The sequence below is a fragment of the Orbicella franksi genome, chromosome 5, assembly GCF_964199315.1.
Source record: "Orbicella franksi chromosome 5, jaOrbFran1.1, whole genome shotgun sequence".
NCBI lineage: Eukaryota > Metazoa > Cnidaria > Anthozoa > Scleractinia > Merulinidae > Orbicella > Orbicella franksi.
In genome coordinates, this window is record NC_138149.1 from 10,029,797 (window position 1) to 10,041,917 (window position 12,121).

The following is a 12,121-nucleotide window of genomic DNA, read 5'->3' on the forward strand; positions in this document are numbered from 1 at the left end:
AACGCGGCCAAAACACATTTCTCTTGCGGAACACAGCGCTTTAATTGGTGTGCTCCTAAAACAGTAAAAACTATACTAGGAGGTTTAGTAGAAGCCCGCTCGGGTAGCCAATCACAGTGCGGAATTTGTTTCATCTTGCCCGCACACGGCACAAGCCATATAATAGATGTCCATATCACATGGGTTCTCCCCCAACCAACGGAAAACAGAATATTGCCGAGAGAAAAAGCACTCCTTCGCTGAACTACAATGAGACCGTCGGTATTAGATGACCATTCACGTAAATTATAAATAGTCTGGGCGCTTTTTCGGGGTGGGTGGGTGTAGGCAATCTTGTGTCCAGATAAGAACCCACGGAGTTTTGTTCCGCGACTTCAGTGGGAATTGCGAGGTCGTCTTTAAAAGAAACTCGAAGTGCAATTCGTTAGTCATTGATCATAGAAAGAGAGGTAAAATAACAATAACAATAACAATAGCAATAACAATAACAATAACAATGACAATGACAATGACAATGACAATGACAATAATAATAATAATAATAATAATAATAATAATAATAATAATAACAATACCGCAATCATGAGAACGAGAAGAAGCGCCTTTACGCGAGGAGGGTTTTGGATATCGAACAAGGAACTTTTACACCCCTTATTTTCACGTCAACAGGCGGCATGGGAAACGAGTGCCTGCAATACCATTCCAGACTGGCGCAGCTGATCTCCATCAAGAAAGGAGAACATTATGCTAAAACAATCTCCTGGATAAGAGCAAGGACACCCTTCGCTTTACTAAGATCCGCACTAATCTGCCTAAGAGGTTCAAGAGCTAGAAGGAAAGCCTTTTGTGACTTTAAGAACATTGATATTGACGTTGAAACCCAGGAGGGAGCCATTATGTAAACACTGTTGAAATAGGTTTGCACAGTGCACAATAGTAGCAAATAGTAGCAAATAGTGGTAAATCGCGTTAAATAGGGTACCCAGTATCTCGCAGTCAACCTCGCAGCAACGTAGGATGGGATTTTCCCGCTAAAAAGTACAGACGCTTATCAGGACAAAAGGTGTTTCTAAACGTAATTTCTTCTGTTTTAACCGCTACAGAAGAGTAAATACGTCTTTATTAGGTTATCCTTGTGTTTTCTGTTTTCTTAATGTCGGCGATGGACAGCCCTAGCCTGAGTTCGGAGAAGAAAAGGTAATAAATTCACTGAAATTCTGTTGCCTATTCGGATAATTAATTAACGCAGGATATTAGATCTAAAGCGGTGACCGTTAACGACTGTTCGTCACTATTCGCCATTTTTCGCGACTGTTCGCCACTATTCGCACTATTGAAGACTATTCGCACTTTTCGGGACCCCAAAACTCGGTGCATCTTGAAAGGGTGTCTGGAAAACCCGAATAGCGAATAGCGAACAGTCGCGAATAGCGAATAGTCCCGCCATCTTGACGCCACTATTCGCACTATCTGAGACTATAACCACTATTCGGGTGCGTATAGTCTCAGAAATTCGCACTTTTCGCACTATTTGCCACTATTTGCCACTATTTGCCACTCTTTGCCACTCTTTGCCACTATTTGCCACTATTTGCCACTATTTGCCACTATTTGCCACTATTTGCCACTATTTGCCACTACTCGAGACTGTTCGCCACTATTCGCACTATTCGCACTATTCGCACTATTCGCATTATTCGCACTATTCGCACTATTCGCACTATTCGCACTATTCGCACTATTCGCTATTCGCTATTCGCTATTCGGATTTTCTAGACAACCCATCTTGAAACACAAATGTCTTTGTTGCTGATCAGCCGATCTCTGAACGAACGCCATGAAAGGAAGAACTTTTTCTTTTAATAATTTTTAGATTTTACTCGATCGAGACTGTTTATAGAGGTCATTGAGTATGCAAACTTTCAATGTAACTTTTTTTGTGAACGTTTTTGTTTTTCACGCAGTTTGAGTGCGTTCAACACTCACACATTCAGGCATTGCTTAATTTTTTTTCGGGCAAAAAGGTCTCCGCCCCTCTCCCCCCCCCCCCCCCCCCAAGTCCGAAGGTGCCCGTACGCCATGTGGTACAAAACAAGGTACCCGGATGTAAATCCCAAACGAACTCAGCTGACTTGATAAGCTAGGCAAGCAGAGATTAACCAATTGAAAACTTAAGACAAATGGAATAATCTTTAGCAACAGCTAACCTTAGACCTATCTGGGGGAGGTAGAAGCCAAGGTCGCAAGAACGACACAAACATGTACGCAGGTGAACTTCCGAACACAGAGTTCTAGAGTGAAACGCTTCCAAGTTAATTAAAGTAAACGGAAGGTATGAAAAACGCAAAAGAGTTTGCATGGATTAGAAAGATAGACACTATTAGATATGTTTTTTGGAAAATCTTCTATCTCGTCCCCATAGCCCTTTTCGCTTCTCTTAGCCGGCGGGGCGGAAGGGCTCCTTCGGTCTCGTGCAAAGGCCCCGCTGGCTAAGAGAAGCGAAAAGGGTTATGGGAACGAGAACGTTTCTCACCGGTACTGTGCGCGATTTCCATAACCAGGCCGTTCGCGTTTTTACGATAGGTCTTTCCTTGATAACTAGTCATAAAAACAACCGGATGAAAAAAGAAGTTTTATTTGCAAAATGTACACTTGTGTCATTATTGTAGAAATGAAACATGTATGTCACAAATCCATGGCTTCATAAATCATTCATAGAAGTCACCAGTCGTGTTTCTTCTTTCGTCGTTTCTTTTTTGGTTTCGGTCGCCATGGTTTCGGTCGAGCTGCTAGTTCCAGTTCCCTTAAGCGCTCGCGTTCTTCCTCTTGCTGACGTTGACGCTGCAATCTGCAAAACAGAAAACAACACGACACTTAGTCTAAAGAGAGATTGAAGAGTACAAAGGTCACGAGAGAGGTACATATCTCATTCCATTATGTTCGCAATGAAATAAACGTTCCTTTGGGAACTACTGGGGTCTCTACTTTGACATGAGAAGAGGTTCTTTGCTTCCACTAACTGCCTAACGGAGAACTTTGCAATCCATTCAGAGTCTTTCGGAACTTTTTTCGGGCTCAGAATCTAAATTCAAATCGATTGGTTTTGGTTTTACTCACATAGTATAGTATAGTATCGTATCGTATCGTATAGTATAGTATAGTATAGTATAGTATAGTATAGTATAGTATAGTATAGTATAGTATAGTATAGTATAGTATAGTAATGCAAAACCAATTGGCTTACGACACTCAAGTGGAGACAGTTCTATGCTATTATGCCATTATGCTATTTTTACCTCAGTAGTCTGATGATTTCCTTGATGAAACAAGCTGTGAGGTAAAAATCAACTGCACAAAAATTGATCATCCAGAAGACGATCAACACGTCAAACGTGTCCTGCCAGCTCCAGTTTGTCAACACGTGGGCTGTGATGCCAGATTCCAGATAAAAGTTTTCAAGATCCTTAAAACGTGCCGTAACTTCGCGTGACTTCTCCGTGGCAGTTGACGTGTTACCATGGGAACGGCCCAACTGATTTGTTTCCAGCAGCTTCTCCAACTCGGTGCCTTTGTTCTCAGAGGAATTGACTTCGTCGGAGTTCTTGTTCTCTGCAGTAGAGGATGAAGTTTCATTTTCCAGCAAATCCAAAGCTCTGTTTTCGTTGTCCATGCAGCTTGGTTTCCCTGATTTCTTAAGCCAACGACACTCAGTGTTTACCTTGGAAGGATTGTCCACAATCATTGACCAGGCATGCTCAATTTTACTTTCAGTTGGGTTGTTTTGGCTCTCGAAGGACTTGTTCCCGTTTTGATTGTCTGTGAGATTTGCAGGCATCGTTTTTTCGTCGTTCTCCGAGGAGGCGTTTTCTGGCAGTCGATTCCATTCATGATCTCTGGGCATGCGCATCACTAATGGCACATGAGACGTTTCTTTGGACTCGTTGGTCTTGGCAGTGCCGGTATCATCTGTAATAGCGGGTTTTGAGTTCGCAGGAATGCTGCTGCTTTCGGACACTTTCTTCTTAGGGGCGTCTTCAGGAGTAGGTCGGAGATATTTTGACGGATCCTCACACTGGTAAAGCAAAGAAAAACAATTATATTTGGTAAGTCTTGTGCGGACCTAGTATCATTAACTCTCTTCATACCGCGCGCACCTAATGGAAGTAACTCAAAATTAAATTTCAATTATATCCTTCCTTCAAACTTCGTGGACTGTACATGGCACATCACTGACAAGTATATGTCGAAAGAGTTCCTCGCCTGTTAATGGACTCTTCATTTTTTAATTCAAAAATGCTGCTCGAACAAGTGCTGTGCTCAAGACTGCGCGTGCTCCTGGGACGGGAAGAAGGACAATCTCGTTCCCGGAGCCCACGTGGCTTTTGGCTGGCGCTGACCAAAAGACACGTGGACTCTGGGAACGAGATTGCCACGTTTTAAACCAAAGCACGCATGCGCCGTGAAACCAGAACTCCTAAAATCTTGGAGTCTGGAAATTGATTATTCCAGAGCTCCGTGTCTTGGCGCTGACCAAAAGACACGTGGGCTCTGGGAACGAGATTGGACTAAGAAGGAAGACTTACACAGCGACGTTGTGACCAATCAGGACTGAATATTAATAATAATATTAGTCTTAGTCGTCAAATATTACAAATTCCTAGATAACCGTCACTGAACTTACTCCGTATCCTGGACAAGGAGAATCCATTGCACTCTTTGTAACTGATCTCCAATTGAAGCAGTTTTGGTTTATGCCCTTTGGCAACTCTTTCCATCCGAACACTTTATTAATTCCGTCATGCAAGATATTGCATGCTTTACGACACCAGATCAACCATATAGGACTGCTGCTTGCTGGAGGTACTTTGCTTTGATCGAGTTGTTTATCTGAGAGGAGCTTGGGACGAGGAATTGTACGTTTGCCAGTGGAACTGCCATGTGAATAATTTGCACCAGTATTTTGAAGAGAATCATTTGGCATGAGCTGTTCTTTTGACACACTGGTCTGCGAAACACGAGTTAAAAATTAAGCATTAATTTCGTGGCACCAATAAATATGGCAATTAACAGTGTTACAGTCTAGTTTTTCGTCATTTAATGTCTTGTTATTTCAGTGGTTTGCTGTTCTCAACTATTTTATTTCAATCTAAGCGACACAACTGGGCCCGGGATTATTCAAATGATTAATTTAAAATCTTGTTTAACTAACACGACGTTTCTGCCCACTTACCTTGTTTCGATGATCCTCATCTTGCCGTGTTCCGTTATCGGTAGGCTTTGGAATGAGATCCATTCCTTGACGACCTGACTCATCTCTCTTTGTACTAGCGGTGCTTTGGTTTCCATCTGACATACTGCTGTGATATCCCTTTTGCTGTAACAGAGATCATATGTTTTCATTACTTTTGGGTTGATTTTTTACTTCATTATCAACTGGAATAACGGGGTTTCAGGTCACAGCTGTCCCAGGACTGCTGTTGTGGTCGGTCACTTCCGTCATAGGAATGTTGTACGTTTTCAACACCAGGGACATCCCTTGTAAGAAAGTGACCGATAAGCGAAATAACCTTGGGGTATTCTAACTGAATCAAGGACTGGTAAAGCAATGAAAGAAACTAGTTTAATCCTAATTCGCAGCTTCGTTTTCTGAATGAGGACTGGGGTAAGACAGGGGAAACTGAGAGAAACTCCTCTTTATCTCCCCTGTCCTTCCCGAGGAATTCCACCTCCGAAAAGACTTTTTAAATAGCTAACGTAGCCCGGCGCTGTTCAATGATTTAATTTAAAGTCTTGTAGAACCAGAAGGTTATAAGCTTGTAAAACTTATCTATCTCTACGCACTTACTTCATTTGGATCATTTCCATGTTGCAGTATTTTGTTATCGTTTTCCGAAGCAATGTCTGTGGAAGACCAATTTCGATCATCATCTGTAACAAGCGCGGCGTCTGGTATAATGTGATCCATTCGTTGACGTAGTTGGTCAGTCGTTATGTTAGCATAGCTTTGGTTTCCATTTGACGAGCTGCTGGGATATTCAATCTCCTGTAAGACAGACGACATGTTTTTATTACTTGTGGCCGGCCACATTTTGAAAGTCACATCATCTGAAATAGTGGGCTTTAATCTCACAGCTGATCCAGCACTGCTGTACATTGTGGCAACGGTCACTTTTTTGTAGGAATGTTGCTAGCTTTCAACACTAGGGACGATCAAGAAGAAAGTGACGGGCACGCGAAAAACCCTTGGGATATTTTGTCTAATACACTGGGCGCAGAATGTCGCTGCATCAGACCTGGGTTTTAAAAGGGAGGATACGGGAAATGATGTTTTCCCCCTAGCTCCCCCACCCCCTCATCGTCCAATTAGTTTCCTCAGTTTTGAATTTCTAAAGTATTTGCATTTTGACAATGAGAAATGCATTAAAAGGATCCTCATTTATTGCACTTACCTCATTCCGATCATTTCCGTGTTGCAGTGTTTCGTTGTGGTTCTCTGAGGAAATGTCGTCTGGTGACTGATAGCAATCTTTCTCGTTACTAGCAGCGCTTTGGTTTACAGCAGCAGCGTGACTGGTGTGATATTCCTTTCGCTATAAAGCAAAAGCAAAGTATTGGCCGATTAAATTTTTTAGAGTCACCTCATAGTCATCTTGAATAGCGCTCTTTGAGCGAACTTCTGTTATAGCCGGTCACTTTCTTCATAGGAATGCAGCTGGTGAGGTCATGTTTTTAAAACACCAGCAGGGTTCCTACGAAAAAGGTTACCGACGGACAAAGTGTCCCCGGGATATTTTGCTGATTCGCTTACTGGTAAAGCAAAGGAATGATATTTCAATTTTCAATAGACGTTCTATTTCCTGGGTGACATATTAACGATTCCTGTTCTTATGACAACCATAACGAAACGACGTGCAAGATAATTGTCAACTTACTCCGTATCCTGAACAAGGAGAATCCATTGCACTCCTTGTAACTGATCTCCAATCGAAGGAATTTTGGTTTATGCCCTTTGGCAACTCTTTCCATCCGAACACATTAATAATCTCGTCAGACAAGATATTCCGTGTTTTACGAGTCCAGATCAACCAGATAGCAATGCTGCTTGCTGGAAGTACCTTGCTTTGAGCGAGTTGTTTATCTGGGCGGGGTTTGAGATGAGGAATTGGACGTTTGCCGCTCGAATTGCCATGTGGGTAATTTGCACCAGTATTTTGGAGTGAAACATGTAGCTTACGATGTTCCTTTGACTGTTTAATCTGCAAAACACGAAATAAAACAAGCATTAATTTTGCCCGCAATCATAAAGCGAATAGCACAGTCTTAGCTATTTTAATCTTATTTAGCAGTTTCATTTTCTGAGTAAGGACTGGGGTAAAACAGTGGGAATTTCCCTTTATCCCCCTGTCGTTTCCAAGGAATTGCATTTTCGAAAAGACTTTTAAATAGCTAAGATGGCCCGGGATTGTTCAAGTCTTGTAGAGCTCAGAGTATATAATACTTGAAACACTTGTTGCGTATCTCAGCGAACTTACATCATTTGAATCATTTCCATGTTGCAGTATTTTGTTATCGTTTTCTGAAACAATGTCTTCTGGAGACCAATTTTGATCACCATCTTTAACAAGCATGGCATCTGGAATAATGTGATTCATTTGCTGACGTAGTTGTTCTGTTGTCATGCTAGCTTTGCTTTGGTTTCCATTTGACGAGCTGCTGTGATATTCAATCTCCTGTAAGACAGACGACATGTTTTTATTACTTGTGGCCGGCGAAATTTTGAGAGTCACCTCATCTGAAATAGTGGGCTTTAATCTCACAGCTGATGCACGACTGCTGGTGTAATCGCGGTCGCTTTCTTCGTAGAAGTGTTGCCAGTTTTCAACACTAAGAACGTTCCTAGAGTGGACGACATGCTAAACACCCCTTGGGTATTTTGTCTTATCCTGAAAACTTGGTGATGAGGCTGTGAGGAAACAACATTTAGAAAATAACCGTCAACTTACTCCGAATCCTGGACAAGGAGAATCCATTGCACTCCTTGTAACTGATCTCCAATCGAAGGAATTTTGGTTTATGCCCTTTGGCAACTCTTTCCATCCGAGCACATGAAAAATCTCGTCAGACAAGATATTCCATGTTTTACCAGGCCAGATCAACCAGATAGGACTGTTGCTTGCTGGAAATACCTTGCTTTGAACAAGCTTTTTATCTGGGAGGGGCTTTGAAAGTTTGCCAGTTGAACTGCCATGTGGGTAATTTGCGCCAGTATTTTGAAGAGAAACATTACCATTTAGCTTGCAATGTTCCTTTGACAGTTTAGTCTGCAAAATATGCACAAGCCAAAAATTAAGCATGAATTTTGTCGCACGAATAAAGAAAATAACAGTCTCTCAGTCTACTTTCTCGTTACAATCATACAAGCAAATGTAATATCCTTGCGCGCTTTTTTTCTTGTTGTCTTGTTATTTCAGTTCTTCACTGTTCTCAACTCTTTAACGCAATGAATGAGTTGCCAGTAATCGGATACCCGTGTTTGCGCGAAGAACTCTGGGATCGTCAGGGGGCAAACATTGCTAGTCGCTAGAAGGAAATGTATGGCGAAAAGTTGTTTCGAGGTACAAGAAAACGACTTTTGAGAGAGATCAACGCTTTTTCGCCGTCGTTTTTATCGCGAATGGATTTGGACAATGTTGATATGTGGAATATGTAAGTTTTTGTTTGAATAACCGTGAAATATGTGACAAAATCTACCGATAAACTCCGTTGCTTGCGTGAGGTTTATTGTGAAACTTACATCGCGTAATGGTCTGAAAATATTACAAAGTTAATTAGATATAAATCGAGAGGAAATAACCCAGTAAAGCCTTTTAAGTCGTGGACAGGCTACTTTTGGCTTATTTGAGAGCTCAATCATACAAATAATACTGGAAATAAGCCCGGTGGCGATCACTGTACTGTCTGGGGTTGATTTAATGACAAATGAGTCCGCGCGACTCATGCTGTGTGGCTACTGTGTTGCTCAAAGCCTTTGTTTTGCTTTTAGAAGCACGTATTTCAGTGATTTTCCTTTTCTATAACAGATCAAGGGTGGCTCCTTGAATATATCTCTGAGCATTTGTATTTAAAAGTGCCATTTGTGCGTGATTATGCTTTCCAAAGTTTGGTATTGACAGTTGAGTGAAATTGCCCGACACAGAGGGTAGTAGTTCCTCCTGCAATTTTCGATTTCTGTTTTAGAGCTTCTTTTCTGTCATTATATTTAACTTCTCGGAGGGTCTTTTCTACCATTTGCTCCGGGTAGCCTCTCGAGATCAGGCGTGTATTGAAATTTTCAATATTCTCTTCAATGTATTTCACAATAAACCTCACGCAAGCAAAAGGGAGTTTATCGGTACATTTTATCACTTATTTCACGGTTATTCAAACAAAAACTTCCATTTTCGATGTATCAACATTGCCAAAATCCATTCGCGATAAAACAACGGCAAAAAAAACGTTGATCTCTCCCCAAAACCATGTTTTTGGGCGTCGAAACAACTTTTTCGCCATACATTTCCTTCTAGCGACTTGCAATGTTTGCCCCCTGACGATCCCAGAGTTCTTTGCGTAAACACGGGTATCCGATTACTGGCAACTCATTCATTAAAGTAACTCATCTAGACCCGGATTATTGAAATGATTTATTTAATCTTGTATAACCATTTAATATCTTTGCCTACTTACCTTGTCTAGATGACCGCGATGTTGCTGTGTTGCGATATCGGTCAAATATGTAACAAGATTCATTCCCTGACTTGACTCGTCTGTCTTTGTACTAGCGGTGATTTCGTTTCCATTGGACATCTTGCTGTGATATCCCTTCTGCTGCAACAGAAGCCATATGTTTTCTTTACTTTATGAGTTGATATTTGTGAGTTACTTCATTACCATGAAAGAGTGGGCTTTTATAGCTTACAGCTGAGCCGGGAGTGCTGTAATTGTGGTCGCGGTCACATTATTCATACGAATGTTACTAGTGTTCAAATGTAGGAAAGTCCCTGGGAAGAAAGAGACCGATACGCGAAATACCCCCGAGATATTTGTATAATTCACTCACCGCAGAAAATCGTTTTGTCACCGTTCACATTCTAAGTATTCTCCCCCTAACTCCTCCCCCCCCCCCCCCCCCATCTTCCAACTTGTTACCCCAGTAATTAAATTTTCAACAGTATCTGGACTAGAATTAAAAGGATCCAAATTTGTTTCACTTACTTCGTTTCGATCATCTCCGTGTTGCAGTGTTTTGTCGTTTTCTGAAGAAATGCCTTCTGGCCGAAGATAGCGATCTTTCCTCGTACTAGCGGTGCTTTGGTTTATAGCGGCAACAGGGCTAGTGTGAAATTCCTTCTGTCATGAAGCAAAAAATGTAATTTTTCAATATTGGTGGGTCACATTTTTTTTAGAGTCACCTCATAGTCATCCTGAATAGCGGACTTTGAACACACAGCTGACCCAAAATTGCTGGTATGGCCGATCACTTTCTTCAAAGGTATGCTGCCGGTGTTTTTAAAACACCTCAAAGATAGCAAAGAAGAAAGTTACCGACAGAAGAAATGCCCCTGGGGTATTTTGCTTGACGCGCTAACTGGTAAAGCAAAAGGAAGATATTTTATTTCTAAGTAGTCGTTTTATTTCCTGATTGGCGAACCTGGAATTTAATACGAGGAATTTGAAGGAAAGTGCCACTCCTCCCTTTCCCTTCCCCCTCCCCTAATCCGTGCACCCGTCCATTCCCGTCTTGTGCATCTCCAAAGTAAAAGTTTAGTGTATTACTATTCATGGCGCTAGAATAATAATATATAAACACAAAATAATAAATTCCTAAAAAAAAAGGGCCAAGGGATAATCCGTAAAAGAGTCCAGGACCCAGTATAGAAACAGATCATCGAATCGCTTAGAAGTACATATTATATCCAAGTCTTAAAAGTATTTGTACTAGGGGAATGAAACAATCTATCTAAAACATCCAGGTGTTTATGTTTTAAACCGTATACAATATTTTGCTTTACTTGTATCTCGGTGTACTTACTTCGTTTCGAATGGCTGCAAATGGTTGTGTTGTGTCTACACTGTTTCTGCCTTGGACGAAATTCTCTTTCAAAGTCACCATTAGTTCTCCCAACTCTATAGCCGTTACATCGATTTCAAGAACAGCCTCGCGGTGACTGAGATTTCTGGAAGTGATAATCCTTGGACGGAATGGGCCCAGTGCGTCTTCAACGACATGGACACCTGAGATAAATTAAATAAAACAAGATTATAAATAAGGACGCACAATTGTAAGTTGGAAAGCGCGTTAAAGTTGGAAGTTACACTTCGTTTAAAATGGATTAAAAGAGACCGCGACAATTCTGAATATCGAGCCCAAATAAATTGCGTTTGTGAACTCAATAGCTACATTCACTTTTTTATCAGTTCAAAGGAAAAGATAGCCATAAAACGCTCATCGTAGGTTAGCTTCTGATTCCTCCTTGAAAAACCAGACCCATGTAAGGAAACGAATTCATTTTAAAGCATGACAAAGCCTGATTTTGATAACAAATATGCGCGCACAAGCGCAAGTCAAGAGCCAACACATGTGCAACAATTGTAAAGGCAAGGGCAAAAAAAGAAACGAAAACGTTTTTTTCCATGCGCAAGCCCACGTTTCTCCGCGTTTGTATTGTCTCCTGTACCAGCGCGTATGCTTACCCTTGTGCGTATGAGTCCTCTAGTAAAAGTCCAGCAATAAAAGACAGAAAACCAAAAAGGTGGGAAACATGTCGCTTCAGTAAAACCGTTTGATAAACGCCAGCGCGCACTGGAATGACTACGTCAGGAACGATGTCATAGCAACCAGAAAATAAACAAACCGGAATTCTACAACTCAGGCTTCAGTGATCGCCCCAAAAGGAAAAAGTTTCGATTAACCACTTTTCTAAACGTAAATTAAAATTAAAACATTGTCGGGAGCATAGCATCACATGTACATATTGGTTTGGTAATTTTGACTAGGAGACAATCAGTAAATGCATTAAAACGACAAAATTTTAGCACGTGCATGGATCCTTTCTTGGCGCGAAAGCCTCACTGAAAGTAAATA

At 41.3% G+C, this 12,121-nt stretch overlaps 1 protein-coding gene across 1 annotated transcript; it reads right to left on the bottom strand.

The window, feature by feature from the left end:
- Positions 1 to 2,098: 2,098 nt before the first annotated feature.
- Positions 2,099 to 9,640, bottom strand: LOC145487436 (uncharacterized). Its single transcript, XM_081466211.1, has 9 exons — positions 8,004 to 9,640; positions 7,533 to 7,730; positions 6,933 to 7,256; positions 6,450 to 6,590; positions 5,846 to 6,043; positions 5,231 to 5,374; positions 4,682 to 5,005; positions 3,297 to 4,072; positions 2,099 to 2,848 (listed from the first exon to the last, which is right to left on the bottom strand). The coding sequence occupies exons 1-9, from the start codon at positions 8,352 to 8,354 to the stop codon at positions 2,722 to 2,724; spliced, it is 2,583 nt and encodes an 860-aa protein (XP_081322337.1). The 5' UTR covers positions 8,355 to 9,640; the 3' UTR covers positions 2,099 to 2,721.
- Between the last annotated feature and the right edge of the window lie 2,481 nt (positions 9,641 to 12,121).